The following is a 16,017-nucleotide window of genomic DNA, read 5'->3' as shown; positions in this document are numbered from 1 at the left end:
GTTCTCCTTGATAATTTCTTGAAAGATGATATGTAGGCTCTTTTTTTTGATCATGGCTATCAGGTAGTCCAATAATTTTTAAATTTTCTCTCCTGGATCTATTTTCCAGGTCAGTGGTTTTTCCAATGAGATATTTCACATTGTCTTCCACTTTTTCATTCCTTTGGTTCTGTTTTATAATATCTTGATTTCTCATCAAGTCATTAGCTTCCACTTGCTCCAATCTAATTTTTAAGGTAGTATTTTCTTCAGTGGTCTTTTGGACCTCCTTTTCCATTTTGGTAATTCTGCCTTTCAGGGCATTCTTCTCCTCATTGGCTTTTTGCAGCTCTTTTGCCATTTGAGTTAGTCTATTTTTAAGGTGTTATTTTCTTCAGTATTTTTTTTCTGTATTTTTTTGGGTCTCCTTTAGTAAGTCATTGACTTGTTTTTCATGGTTTTCTCGCATCCTTCTCATTTCTCTTCCCAATTTTTCCTCTACTTCTCTAACTTTCTTTTCCAAATCCTTTTTGAGTTCTTCCATGGCCTGAGACCAGTTCATGTTTTTCTTGGAGGCTTTTGATGTAGGCTCTTTGACTTTGTTGACTTCTTCTGGCTGTATGTTTTGGTCTTCTTTGTCACCAAAGAAAGATTCCAAAGTCTGAGACTGAATCTGAGTCCATTTTTGCTGCCTGGCCATGTTCCCAGCCAACTTACTTGACCCTTGAGTTTTTCGTCGGGGTATGACTGCTTGTAGAGCAAAGAGTACTTTGTTCCAAGCTTGAGGGGATGCACTGTTGTTTTCAGAGCTATTTCTATACAGCCAGCTCTGCCACACCAGCACTCCTCCTTCCCCAAGAACCTCCAACCAGGACCTGAATCAGATCTTCAGCAGGCTCTGCACTCCTGCTCTGATCCACCACTTAATTCCTCCCACCAGGTGGGCCTGGGGCCAGAAGAAACTGCAGCTGTAGTTCTGTAGCTGCACCACCTTTGCTGCCCCTGGGGTGGTGGCTGAACCTTGAACTCCTTTCACTCCCCGCAGCTTTTCCCACTAACCTTCTCTGTTGTTTTTGGTGTTTGTGGGTTGAGAAGTCTGGTAACTGCCACAACTCACTGATTCAGGGCGCTAGGGCCTGTTCTGCCCAACTCCTGGTCTGGTTGGTCCTGCCACCACCCACACTGGGTTCTGTTCCCCTCAGCTCCCAGCTCTGTGAGTGATAGGCCTTACCCAGTGACCATCCAGGCAATTCTGGGCTGGAGCCTTGCTTCCCTCTGCTATTTTGTGGGTTCTGCCATTCTAGAATTTGTTCAGAGCCATTTTTATAGGTTTTTGGAGGGACCTGGTGGGGAGCTCACGCAAGTCCCTGCTTTCCAGCTGCCATCTTGGCCATGCCCCCAGGACAATTTTCTTTAATTGTTTCTTGTACTATTGTATCAAGATTCTTTTTTTGATCATAGCTTTTAGGTAATCCAATTATCCTTACATTTTCTCTTTTTGATCTGTTCTCTAGATCAGTTGTTTTTTATGAGATGTTTCACATTCTCTTCTATTTTTTCATTCTTTATATTTTGTTCCATTATTTCTTAATCTCTTATAACATCACTGGATTCACTTTGCTAAATTCTGATTTTCAAGGAGTCATTTTCTTCCTTAAGATTCTGGTTCTACTTTTCTAATTGGTTGACTTTCTTTTCGTAATCTTATTTTTCCTGGATTGTTCTTATTTTCTTTTGTTTTTTCCTGAATCTCTCATTTGATTTTTTAAGTCTTTTTAAAAATTCTTCTATGAATTCTTTTTGAGGAGGTAGACTTTTGATGTTACTCTTTGGGGAGGAAGAGAGTTATTTGCTTTGGTATTCTCCTCCAAAGACGAAAGCCAGTCTTCTCCATTTGTATAGTAACTGTGTATGGTGGATTTTTTTCCTCCTTTGCCTATTCATTTTTAAAAATTTGTAGTTGTGAGAGATTGGTAAAAGTTAGGGAAAGTTAGGGTTCCACAGAAGAGTTAAGTATCAGCTTGAACAAAGAAGGGAATACAAATTAACTAAGGTAGATGGACCCAGCCAATGAGAGAATAGCTAGTAGCTTTCTGAAAACCACAAACTCCAGATATAGGCAAAACTGGCCTAAACTGGCCAGATAATGGTCAGGGTTGAAGAGAAAACTGGGTCAAATAGCTACCAGGCATGCTTAATTGGCTAATTGAACATTACCTTATATACCTACAGGGAGAAGTTTTCCACCGTTGTTGAACATGGCACGTATGATGAGGGGAAGGGGACATATTTACACATATCAAGGAGAGAACATATGAAGAGGTGTATCAGGAAGAGTGTAGTGGACCAATCTGCTCTCTGAGGGGAGGTACTGAGTTGATGGTTCATCAATTTGTGTCCATCTAACACTATAAAGGGGATCTCATTTTTGTAAGCAGTACTCCCTCTTCCTAAAAATGAATGGAGTCCACTCCTGGCCAGGAATGTTTACCAATTCCTTTGGATTCCTCAATAATAATAAATTGCTCTTGATACCTGAATTTCAGTGCCAAGTGTATTTCTAATAGTAGTAGCTCAGTTTTCATAACCACCTTTAGTCCTGGGATATGGGGGACTTTGCCTCTGGCCTCAGATCCTCCTTCAGTTCCCTTCTCTGGCTTGGAACTGGAACCAATAGCTCCAGCCTCCTGTAAGTGCCCACAGCAAATGGACTCCCCACTTCACTGCTTCGTGCTCACCAGGAGTGTGCTGATCCCTTCTAACTCAGGGCCACTATTTTGGCAGCACAGCTGGGTCTGGTGTTCCTTGTCAGCAGAGGTTCCCTAGATTTTCCCTGGCTTAGAAACCCAACATTCCTCACTGTTAGGGTAGGGAAGGGAGGGTAAAAGTTCCTGCAGCTGGGGTGGAGACAGCTTCCCAACCTAGCTAACCCTAAGATTTGATGCTTGTTGTTTAAGCAGATATAGGAATTACCTTGGAGGTGTTTGCTCTTCACTGGGATCAAACCCCAATCACTGATTTTCTTCAGACCCCCAGGAGGACCCCTGTTCTGCCCCCACTCATACTTATTTTTATGGTTCAATATTCACCCTGAGGCCCTATTTCATCTCTTTTGTGGGGAGAAATTTTGAAAGCTTGGAATTTTCTGACATACTCTGCTCTCTTCCTTGAATCCTCCTCCAAAGGTGGGATTTGAACTCAGGGTCTCTACCACTAAATACTTTGATCTTTCCAATACACGATGCTGTTTTTGAAATCTGCAGGTATGGGACCTTCAGGCTATCCAAGTATAGAAAAATGTCATGCAGTTAGAAAGAGAGGACGGGAGCTCCAGGAAAAGTTCCTAGTTAGATAAGGGAGTCATTGGCATAGAAATGACAACTTCAGGCCTGGGACAAAGTGGAGACAATCCTTTCTAAGCCCCAGCCCAAGGCAGTGAGCACACAGATTCACCCAGGAGAATGAGGCATGATGGGACATCACAGCATTAAAAGGGAGGAATTTAGATTCTTAGTGAAGTGAAACCTCACGAATACTCCTTTGAGGGTCAATGACTCAAAGCTTGAAAGAAATCCAACAAGTTGAGGTCAGACATTGTACAAAGAATGGGCACTGACAAGCAAGCTTCCCTTAGTCATCTATCTCAGCAACATCCATGTGTTTACTAGTTGCTCTGGACATAGTAGGTGTTTACCATTATTTGAACTGAATAGAATTGAACATGGGAGCATAACTTCCAATGAGCGCAGCCAACATGCCACTTTCTCATGGGTGCTATAGACTCTTGTTTTGAAAGCATCAAAGCTTAGAAGGCTGACAAAATCACTTGTGAGAGTAAGTTGTTGGGGATAGACATCTTAAAGTGTCTATGATTACACAAGGACCTCCACAAATCCAGGCTCAGTGTCCTCCCCACTGGCACATGAACCCAAGAGTCCTAAAAATACCAACACCTGTCCTGTACCTCTCAGAGCCCCAGCCCTGTTTCCAGCCTCCTAGCCTCCATCAAAGGGACTAAAGGGGACCAGGCTCCTTGGGGAGAAGAGACTCACTGTTCCCTCTCCCACCCCACCAGGTGCCACCAACTGAGCAGAAAGGGTGGGCAAGCCAGCCTAGCTGAGGCAGGGGAATTTCCACAGCTGGTCTGTTTTCTGTGCTTTCTTTTGAACTTGCTTCCATTCTCCCCACTTGTTCCCCCTTTCCAGCTTCCTTTTCTGTGTTCTCTGTCCCTATTAGAAAGTAAGCTTCTTGGGGCCAGTGCCTGTCTCTTTCTGCTCCTAATTGTATTCTCAGCACTTAAAATTGCATTGCCGGGCATGTAGTAAGCACGTGATAAATACTTTCTGATTAACTTCAGCCTATTGAAAAAAAATGTTTCAGTGACTCTTTGAGGAGGGAGGTGGAGAAAGTAAAAATATTGCTATCCCCATGCTTCCCCACACATACAAAACCAAGAGAAAGTAAAAAATACCCTTGTTAAGAAATAAGTGTACTCAAGCAAAAAAGAATACATAGAGGAGATTCTGAGGAAGTATTTCTTTTTCTATAGCTTGTATCCATTGCCTGTCAGGAGATTATTTTTTTTTCTTCTGTATTATTTGCCTTCAGCCATTAAGTAAAATCCTTGAAAAGAGGGATGGTCTGTTTTCTGTCTTTGAATTCTCAAAGGAGAGTGCAGAGCCTTGGTCATGATTGGTACTTATGAAATGTTTATTGAGCTGGGTTTGAGCTGTTGGCATGAAGTCCGGGGAGAGTTAGTGGAAGGCAATGGTAAGGATGGGGACAAGAAACACAAGGGATAGTTTGGTGGCAGACGTGTAGCTCCTGTAGTGACCTGAGTTGTGATGATTGATACCCAGAGGTGAACCCCAAACCAAGGCAAGGGGGCCTTTAGGCTCAACCACAGGGGTGAGGCAGGATGGGGCACCTGTGAGAGAAGCCAGACACATAGTCAGGCTACAGGTGGCAAGTGTGATTCAATTTGAAAAATGAACCCAGGGAGCTGAGAAGCAGCTTTCAAAGCAATATTTATCAGTGATGGCATTATCTACAACTGTTGATGCCTTTCAGCCTGAGGACTCCCTGAAGGCAACAACTGTTTGGCCCCTAAGATTGGGGGTTTCATGAAAGCATATCCTTTGCCTCTCCCCTTATCCCAAAGGACCATGGAGGGCAGGCACTATGTTTCTCCAATAGAACAGTGGCTCCCTGAGGATGGGACCATCTCTTCCACTTGACTGGGGACTAACCCCATGAAGGCAGATCTCTGTGATCAGAAAAAATAGTATAACTTATATAACATTTAAGGTTTGCAAAGCACTTCATATATGTTAAATAATTTTAACAATATAACCCTGTGAGGTAGGTGCAGCTATTATCCACATTTTATAGATAAGGAAACAGAGACAGAGAGGTAAGGGACTTGCTAGGGAGTGACTAAGGCAGCGTTTGAACTCAGGTCTTCCTGATTCCAGGCCCAGCACTCTATTTTCTATACCATCTAACATGTATAATTCAAGTAACAGTTACAAATGCCAGCTGTGCCCATGGCACTGTGAGTCCCCACTCTGCAGCTCCCCAACAACACCTGACAGTGATGACAGTCAAGGGGTTTCCTGCTCTCACCACAGGCTCCATTTCACTTCCACTTTTACCCCTGCCAGGCAGGGGCAGGTTCTGCCAGGAGATTTATGTGCTCTTTGGCAATGATAGGAGGGCAGGGTCTTGGCAGAGCCAATATCAAAGCGAGGAAGGCCTTGGGTATAAAGGAGAATCCTTTCTTACATGGGAACCATTAGGCTGAGAGGTGTATGGACTGGTAGTTCTCCTATGTGGGGAGATTGTGAGGACTCTAAACTGATACATACAGAACAGGATGGTGAACTGGAGAAAGGAGAGAGGGTCATTCTCATTCTGGGTACTCATTCTGGTGCTGTTTGCTGTGCAGGAGATCCAGACAGGTGAGTCTGGGAAAGCTGGGGGAGGTGGATGTAGAGCTCTGGGTTTGATATGGAAGGCTCGGTATGATGTGAGAAACACAAATGATGACCTCATTCCCTGACCTATTGTGGGGGGCACCATGTCTGTCATCAGTCCTCTGGGAACTACCAGTCTGATAGAGGAGACATTGATCATGACCTCGAGGGACTCCTAGTCTGATGGGGAGACTCCATGTAGAAAGAGGAAATATATAGGAGCAGAGAAGCAAGGATATAACTTGGAGCATCAAGACAGACCTATTACTTTGTTTCCAGGGGATAAAACTTAACTGACCCCAACCAATCTGAGTCAAACAGAGAAATGTCTTCAGAGAAAGGAAAATTCTACCTAAGACAGAAGTGGTGCCTTTAGAGGACACTTTCCGGTTTTTATTTCTGCAGCTTATTCCATTTAACTACTTAACACTGAGATTAGCTTATAGGAAGGAATATTTATTTCAAAGGCATAACAAAAAGACAAATACACTCAACATGGGGAGCATAATTCTCTCTTGCACCACCTCATACTCTGGGGTGGGGAAGGGGAATAAGTTCATAGTTTAACTCAATTCCTATATAGCACAGTGCCAAAATCGAAGTGCAAAGCTGCCCTTGAACTAGAGTCCCAAGTACACTGGCTTCTCAGTGCTTCCATTATGGGACTGGCTAGCTGTGCATCCAACCTGGAATCTTTCCTCTAAGGTTATCATGGTCTGGTAGGTGGGAAAACTACATCTTACACTTGAAACAGAGAGGACCTGAAAAAAATATAAACTCTAAGGCCCTGAAAAATGGTCTTAGAGTTTGTATTTTTCAGGTCTTGTCTCCTGAAAGGAGAGAGAATGACTTCCCCCTTTACCAGATTAGTTAATTGTGCCCATACTGTGGGTGAGCCTTCACCATCTCTGGATGCTAAGCACCAAAAAGATTGCAGGAAGGAGAGCAAGACTATCCCAGCCTGGCAGTTTGAATAACACAGGCTGTTCTAGTTACACATTTCATCAAAGGAGGCTTCTCTCATTCATGTGATAAGGAAATGCAGGATATCTTTTCCCAGACACCGGGTACCTCCTTCTTGTGATCTGAGAATGCTCCCAAACCCTCTTTATATCTATTTATATCTATATCTATCTATCTATCTATCTATATATATATATATGATGAAAAGTAACAGCGGGAGGTAGATGGGTGTGAGGAGATTCCAAGCTGCTGAGGCCCCCTCATATCTGATTCTCTTTTCCCTCTCTTCCATCTTGCCATTCAGCCCACCACAAGCATGAAGTGAAATTCACTGCAGTGGGCACACCCCAAACTCTCTTTGACCTCCTTATTGTTGCCTTCGTTGATGACGTTCAGTGGGGCTCCTATAACAAAGCAAGCCATCAGCTTGCGGTGAAGGCAGCCTGGATCTCTGAGGCCATGGGAACAACCTTTATTGAGGAGATGCAACGTTTGTTGATAAACCATGAGCAAGATTTCCAACGTGCCATTCGTCACCTCACAAGAAATGACACCAAAACTGAGAGTAAGTCCATCGCACGCATGCCTTACTCCAATCCTTTCCTTCATCCCAGTTTATCTCCTGTCAGCCAAGCCTGGTGGAACAATCCCGAAGAAACTGTTTCATTAGTATGAAATGTCAGGGGCTTAGACCACTGCTGCTTCATTCTGTGGGTAAAGGGCTGTGAAGGATTCTGTCCTGAACTACATCAGCTTCCCAAGACCCCAAGTCCTCCCTTGAAATCAGTTCAGAGGGCCTTCCCCTTCAACCTCAGAGTTTTCATATTTTATTTCTTTCCAAATGTCTTTAATAATTGTGTGTAAGCTCATCACTACTCATTCTAAACCACAGAAATGTGCTTATTCTATGGTCAAGAATATAAAAATATCCACATATGGATTCAGAAAGAATAAAGTATGAGAAGATTAGTAACAATTCATATAAAAGGCTGAATTATACTTGATTCCTAATCTTCTTTATCTTTTAACAGCTCCCCTTCCTGTCTTTGCTAGGATTCTTCCTAGGCTTGGAGAATCAGGTTTTCTTATAGAAACCAGAGTACTTCTACCTAACATACTGGTCACCCATGAAGTTCACAAAACAAATATCTTTTTCTTTTGGGACCCACAACAGAGTTTCTCTTCATCAATTTCTCCATAACCCAATTTTCTACCAGAGTATCCCATGTTTCTCTTCCCTACAGGGAATCACACACTTCAGTTTCGTTTTGAATGTGAATTAGGTGACAATATCCTGTTGGGTAGCCTTGTGAAGTATGGCTTGGATGGAGAAGATTTGATCCAAATAGACAGACTGGAAGGACAATGGACGGTCTTGAACCCTAGGGCTCATGGCTTCAAATTCACTGTGGAAAGTCCTTTCTGGACTGAAGAGAGAAAACATTACACTAAGAAATATTGTGTTGGAGCCATGCAGAAAATCTTTCAGAAATCAAGCATGAGAAAGAATTGTGAGTACATTTCCCCCACCCCTCTGCCATTTTTTTTTACTAAGACATCTCCTCAATCTTATTGTATAGTAGCTGGAAAACTGGAAGTAGGAGGTAGAAGACCTCAGATGCAGCTCTCTCTAAGAATACAACAATACACCTAGTAGAAATGTGAGAATTTATCTTTATTCATTTATTCAGATGATGGAAGTTCTACTCTGATGCCTCATATGGTATGAAGCTTATTGTAGGTTCTTTAAGGCAATATCCCCCTCCAATTTTTTTTTAGTATAAGGATTACACTTTATTTTAGTTTTGTGAACTTCCATGTTCCACAGCGTACAGTTGTCATATCAGCAGCCCTTCGCTGGAAAAAATATTCAAATACTTAAATGGTGGTCCTCTGCACGTGGATTTCACCTCCAGTGATGCAGTTATACTACCTGCACCATTGTCCATCCTGAGCACTTCTTGTCTCTATCCTTCCATACATTTGCCACAGGTGGTCTATCCCATAGTCTATGGTTCTTGCTTGATTTCACTTTTAAAAATTAATTTTTGATTTGTTAATTAACATAAATATATTTTCAAAGAACTGAAAGTTTTGGCCTCAGGGAGACATAAAACATCTATTTTACTTGGCTATCACTCTTTTTCTTTTGGCAGGGCAATTGGGGTTAAGTGGCTTGCCCAAGGTCACACAGCTAGTACATGTGTCAAGAGTCTGAGGCTGGATTTGAACTCAGGTCCTCCTGACTCCAGGGCCGGTGCTCTACTCACCGCACTGCCTAACTGCCCCCATCACTCTTTTTTAATTAGAGCTTTATTTTTAATTTAAAAAATCATTTTTCTCTCTCCCATCCCTTGCCAATGTAGGAAAAAAGAAAAACAAATTCCTTGTAGCAAACATACACAGTAAAGCCAAAGAAATTATGTCATTTGCTGTGTTTAAAAAATGGCCTCATCTGCACCTGAATCCATCTGCATTCTGTCAGGATGTGGGTAGCATGCTTCATCATCAGTCCTGTGGAGTGTTGGATTGTCACAGCATTGATTATAGTTCTTACAGCTTTCACAGATGTTTGTCTGCACTGTATTGTTGTTATTGTATAAATCATTCTCCCAGTTCCCATTTAATTTTTTCCCCCTTTTAAAATCTTCACTTTTAAAATGCTCATCCAGATGTGTTTATTTTTGTAAAACAAGTTACAGAATGATTTGTTCTTTGATATTGCTTACTTTACTCTTAATCAGTTCTTACAAGTGTTTCTGAATTTCTGAAATCATGCATTTCATCATTTCTTTCAGCACAATAATATTCCATCACATTCATGTACAACATTTTATTCAGTCATTCCCCAATTGATGCGTGTCCCTTCAGTTCCCACCTTTCGGCCACTACTAGAGGAGCTGCTCTAAGAATTTTGTACATATTGGACCTCTTTCCTTTTTCTTCATTCCCTTTAGGTGTAGGGCCAGGGTTGTTACAGTTCTGTCAAAGGGCATGCCCTCTTTAGCAACCTTTTTGAACATAATTCTCAATTGCTTTCCAGAATGGTTGTACTCATCTACAGGTACACCAAACATTTCTCCACAGCCCCTCCATCATTTTCCCTTTTCTGTGTCATGTTTGCCAATGTGATGGGTATGAGAGAGAATCTCAGAATTGCTGCAATTTGCCTTTCTCTCATTATTAAATTTTTGGAAATTTTCTTTATGTGGCTATAGAGAGACTCTTTCTTCCCTTGAGAACTGCCTCAGATCATTTACCAAGTGGCAACTGGCTCTTGTATAAATTTGAGTCAGTTCCAGTTATATCTTGGAAATGAGATGTTTCAGAGAAACTTGTCGCAAACATTTTCATTCTTTGCTTTCTCCTGACATTGAGGGAATACCAGTGGAGAGCTCTGGCCAGCCATCTATGACTTCTCCCACTTTCCATGGCCCACGCCACCATCTTTCCCATTCATATATTTCCCTGATGTCATAATTCATTTTCATTGTTCTTTGAAGCATGATATCAAAATACTCCTATGAAGTCATTAGTGCTTTTGAATGGATTTTCTTTCTTGACAACACCATTATATATATTTGAAAAGTTATACATGGTTGTGAGACATTGTTTATTGTATCTGTGGAAAATAGCTGCAGCGGAAAGAGCATAGTGTTGAATTCCAGATCCAATGTCCAATTTCTCTGGTCCTTAGGTTCCTCATTTATAAAATGTGGGTCTAAGTCCCTTCCTGTTTTACATAGATCACGGATTTTGTCCAACCCTCTCACTTTACAGCTGAGGATATCAAGTACCAGAGATGTTAAGGGATTTGCTTAAACTCACAAGGGAAGTAAAGCCGTAATCCAGGATTTTTCATAAACTCTCAATTGAGCTCTTCTCACTGCATCATGTGGCCTCATGGTGTCATGACTTGAGTCATTGTAGCAAATCATGGACACAATAAGTCCCATGGAAGAGGTTTCTTGGAGTCTTTGGCCCATAGGAGAGTAACTGGTGATAAAACATGGTAGCAGAGAAGCTCAAGTTCTGACTTGTCCTACCAAGCAGGGGCAGCGTGTAACATATACTTTGGGTCTGTTGGGAATGGCCCAGCCCATGGTGAGCACTGATAGAATCATTATTGGGTTACTGTGAGGAATTCTTTTGGTCCCAGAATATTTTGAAGACATATCTAAAATTTAATGGAGAGTCTGAGACTATGGCGCATTGATTGGGCACCTAAGTGGTGCCATGGATAGACCAATAGTCTTATAGTCAAGAAGAGTTTGAATCCATTCACAGAGACTTAGAAGCCATGTGACTCAGGACAAATCACGTGACCTTAGTTTGCCTTATTTTCTTCATCTGTAAAATGGGTATAATAATAGAATGTATCTTTTAGGGTTTTTGTGAGGTTCCAATGAGATGTTTCTGAAGTTCTTAGCTCAGTGCCTGGAGCATGGAAAGCACTGTGCAAACATTACCTGTTAGCATTGTTATTATTATTAAATAACTTCGGCGATGTGATTGAAGTATGGAAATATTAAAGAAGATGGTGGTCTGAACGTCTGATATTATTAGCTGCTTATCATCATTGCGGTCAGCTTAGACATCTCTTGCTTGTATAGAAACAGAGAACGACAGAATTTCCAGGTTGATAAGAATGTTATTGGATGTAAAAAAGCTTGTCTTCTAAACTATGCCCAGAACACATTCCTTTACTGAACGTGAGGAGACAAGATGTATGAAGTGTGGAATAAGGTGTGTGTGTGTGTGTGTGTGTGTGTGCACGCGTATGTGTGTGTATGTATGTGTGTGTGTATGTATGTGTGTGTGTGTATGTATGTGTGTGTGTATGTGTGTGTATTTCTACAAAGATGCTGAGGGTTTGCTCCTGATTATATATATCTCCTACAAGAAATGTGTCTTTTCTACTAAGACGTATGGGGGAAAGATATTAAACAGATTTCTGTTAATATAAACGAGAGGCGGGGGTGCTGCAGATGTTAACTCTTGCAGGGTTTTATCAATAAGGTCACTAGAGTATTTGTTTTACTGAACTGTTTTGTTTGGTTACAAAATATCTCTTACAGAATGGGTAATCTCTGAATGTTTATGATGTAAAAATGCAACATATCAACAAAATGCCCAAATATAGAAATGCATATAAAATAAAATAAACAGAAGCTCAACTTTAAAAAACGATAATATCTTAGCTTTTATGTAAGAAAATAACTTGCAGTTTTTAAGACAACAAAGAAGTAAAGTTCCTAATTATTATCAGGATTACTTAATATGATAAAATAAACTATCACGATGTGGTTCAGCTCTTTGCTTCTTCAGTGTAATGGAGAAATGTTAGAAAATAAAATGCTCATGTCACAAACAAAATCAATGTGATAAGGGGCCACCCCACATTCTTCTGGAGACCTCTAAGCGGGGGGAGCTCTTTCCCTTCCCAGGCGTTGCATTCCAGGTTTTAATAGCTTAAGTCTTCATAAACAACAAAAATGACAAAACAGCATCACATAACTTGAGAAAAGATAAACAACAAAAGAGGCAAAAATGGCCTCCTGCTGTGTACGGAACAGGGCGTTAGATACCAAGTGAGGAAGAAGGAGAGAATCGAGGGTTGGTCATTAAGAAGTAAGAAAGGGAGGGAGAGAGATTGTGGGGACCAATGGAGCCTAATTAACTTTGAGAATTACCTGTTCTTGCCTTCTGCCTTCAGTACCACCCGAGGTGTATGTGTCCCATCAAGATTTCCCCGATGGCACTATCAGCCTCTCCTGTACAGCCACAGGCTTCTACCCACCATCCATTCTGCTACACTGGAAGAAGGGTATTGATGGTGCTATATGGGGGAAAGAGAACTCCAGCGGCACCCTGCCTAATTCGGATGACACCTTCTATCTCCGAATCTCCCTGGAGATCCAGCCAGGAGACACAGGGACAGGTTATGCTTGTGTGGTAGATCACAGTCAGCTGGAGACACCAGCTGTGTACCCTGGTGAGTATCTCAGCCAAGCTACTTGGGCCCATACTCTCAAGGTCTAACCATGGGATTCTGTTAATTCCTGCCCATATCTATCATTCTCCCCATTGCACCATGGAGACATCTCATTCCTTCAATCCCCTTAATTTGCTGGCTCTTCTCCTTCCGTAGTTCCTGAGAAGTCCTCCAAGTGGAATCTTTGGGTGGTGGCTCTGAGCATCCTTCTAGCAGCCATCCTGATGATTAGCTGTTTTGTGATCTTCGCCAAATGGAAGAAGAGAATGGCAGGTGCGTATTGTTAGGTGAGAGGGAAAGGGATAGGAAGAAGAGAACACAAAAGAATAAAATGAGGTGTTATTGTTGGGTTGATGTTAATTGTATACTTTGTGAAAAGAATCCCAGAAACACAAAATCTCAGAGTAGGAAGGCACCTTGAATGCCACCTAATCCAAACCTTATAAGAACATAATTTCTCAACATTCACAGCAAATGATAATGTCATTGACTTCAAGTGATGTGGAAGTCACAAACTTAAGAAATATTCTTACCATATATTTATTTATTGGAAAGGAAGCACGGCTTAGTGGATGGAGAAGATCTGCAATGAAGTCCAATTTCTGACACAAACTGGTTGTTTGTTCCTGGGCAAATCACTTAATGTTCTACACCCTGGGCAACTCTCTAGTGCTCAAAGTTTCAGAGAAGATGTTAACCAACTTCCATGGGTAGAGAGAGTTTCCTTACCTGTGTTTAGCAGAATGTCTGACACATAGCATGCCTTTAATATAGGCTCTTTGTAGACAAACTAACTTGGGAATTCTTTCACCAGTAAAAGTGCAAACATAGTTCCTATATCTATATTTTGGTTGTACATCGACTAAATTTCCCATTTTATTCATCCTCTGCTTTTTCCTAGAAATCCATCCCTTTTAATAAGGAATTGAAAAGGAGGGGTGGGAGTGGTGACGATTTGGTGTTGGTTACAAAGAATGACCAAAGTCACTATCTTCTGATTTTGGACAGTTTTTGGACTTTTGGACCATTCAGATTATTAAGTTTATTTTCATATATGGAGGCAGAAGGTGTCTCTCTTTACCTTCCAGTCATCACTCCTCCTTCCTTCCTTTGAGGATGATTTTAATTCCTCTTTTGCATAGACGAAATTCAGAAACTTGGATGGTGATCATAGCCCAGTTTCCTTCCAATTATGCTTACATGGAACACCTCTGGACATGCTCCACTTTCTTTTCCTTCCTAAAACATGGCAACCCCAAGAAGAGAATACTCCAGCTGTGTTCTTTCCAGGACAGAGTTCAACAGGGCTATTGCTGCCCTCGTTCAGAATGTTGCATCTGTGTTCATACGTACTGAGATTCCTTTACCTTTCTGGCTGCCAGGTCACATCATTGACTCAGGAGTTTGATTTCCACTGAAATCATCTGTTTGTTTTTCCACAAACTGTTGTGTGGCTATAGTTCCTAACTCTACTGCAGAACTTTACATTTATCTCTTTCAATTTAATTCACTGACTTTTATCCATTGTTATTCTCTGTTGCCCATTTTATGGAACCCAACTATTCTTTCTAGTATGTTGATTATCGTTCCCAGTTTTATTTCATCTCTCAGATATAAGAAACGTTCTATCTATGACTTCATGTAAGTCATTGATTGAAATACTGAGCAGAGAGGAGTTATGGATAGATCTCCACGCCATACCACTGCAGACATGCCCCACCACATGTTGTCTTTGATACACTGATCATCAGACTTTGAGTCCAGGCTTTTTACCAGTTCTAAACTTAGCCAATCATAAAAGCCATAGCTCTACATGTTGCCTTGAAAGGGACCTTTGGGGTCTTTGTCAAATGTGTTGTGAAGTCCGGGTCTGTGGCATTTCCCTGATCAACAATGTTCCTGTCATTAAATGGAAAGAAAGTTCATCTGAAATGACCCATTTCCCTCAAACCCATGCTGGTGTCTCAGTGATCTCTTTCAGTGCCTCCAGTTATCTTAGGATCTGAAAAGGAAATTGCTCTGGAACAGGTCATGTGTATTCAGTCAGTACAGCTACACCCTCTGATTGCTGTCTTAGGTTTCATCTCTTTATTATTCATGTTTGTTTTCATCAAATGTTATTATTTGTAGAAAAAAAATAATACAAGTAGGAGTCGAGCAACAATGTTGTCTCTCTGTCATTAGCTAACACCCCATGTAGGCCAACCCTTGGCCCTATCCATTTCTTGTTCCTCATTGCCCCTCCCCCCAATATAGTCTTTTTTTTCTTATTTATTTATTTAGTTAGTTTTCAGCATTGATTTTCACAAGAGTTTGAATTACAAATTTTCTCCCCATTTCTACCCTCCCCCCCCACTCCAAGATGGCATACATTCTGGTTGACCTGTTCCCCAGTCAGCCCTCCCTTCTGTCACCCTACTCCCCTCCCATCCCCTTTTCCCTTACTTTCTTGTAGTGCAAGATAAATTTCTACGCCCCATTGCCTATGTATCTTATTTCCTAGTTGCATGCAAAAAACTTTTTTTTTTGTTTTTGAACATCTGTTTTTAAAACTTTGAGTTCCAAATTCTCTCCCCTCTTTCCCTACCCACCCACCCTCCCTAAGAAGTCGAGTAATTCAACTTAGGCCACATGTGTATTATTATGTATAACCCTTCCACAATACTCATGTTGTGAAAGATTAACTACATTTTGCTCCTTCCCAACCCATCCCGCTTTATTGAATTTTCTCTCTTGACCCTGTCCCCTTTCCAAAGTGTTTGTTTTGATTACCTCCACCCCCATCTGCCCTCCGCTCCATCATCATCCCCCCTTTTATTTATTTATTTTTATCTTCCTCCTTCTTCTTTCCTGTGGGGTAAGATACCCAACTGAGTATGTATGGTATTCCCTCCTCAGGCCAAATCTGATGACAGCAAGGTTCACTCATTCCCCCCTCACCTGCCCTCTCCCCTCCTCCCCCAAAACTGCTTCCTCTTGCCACCTTTATGGGAGATAATCCACCCCATTCTATCTCTCCCTATCTCCCTCTCTCAGTATGTTATTCTCTCATCCCTTAATTCCGTTTTATTTCTTTTAGATATCTTCCCTTCATCTTCAACTCAC

At 41.5% G+C, this 16,017-nt stretch overlaps 1 protein-coding gene across 1 annotated transcript in view; it reads left to right on the top strand.

Annotated features, from left to right (window-relative positions):
- Positions 1 to 5,824: 5,824 nt before the first annotated feature.
- The window catches only part of LOC118842840 (class I histocompatibility antigen, F10 alpha chain-like), a 10,967-nt gene continuing 774 nt past the window's right edge, over positions 5,825 to 16,017 (top strand). The window contains exons 1-5 of the mRNA XM_036750146.1: positions 5,825 to 5,939; positions 7,222 to 7,482; positions 8,162 to 8,428; positions 12,634 to 12,912; positions 13,069 to 13,185. Of these exons, the coding sequence (XP_036606041.1) occupies positions 5,855 to 5,939; positions 7,222 to 7,482; positions 8,162 to 8,428; positions 12,634 to 12,912; positions 13,069 to 13,185 (1,009 nt within the window). The 5' untranslated portion in view covers positions 5,825 to 5,854. The remainder of the gene's footprint in view (positions 5,940 to 7,221; positions 7,483 to 8,161; positions 8,429 to 12,633; positions 12,913 to 13,068; positions 13,186 to 16,017) is intronic.

Source organism: Trichosurus vulpecula, chromosome 3, assembly GCF_011100635.1.
Source record: "Trichosurus vulpecula isolate mTriVul1 chromosome 3, mTriVul1.pri, whole genome shotgun sequence".
NCBI lineage: Eukaryota > Metazoa > Chordata > Mammalia > Diprotodontia > Phalangeridae > Trichosurus > Trichosurus vulpecula.
This window is presented reverse-complemented; position numbering and strand designations above follow the sequence as displayed.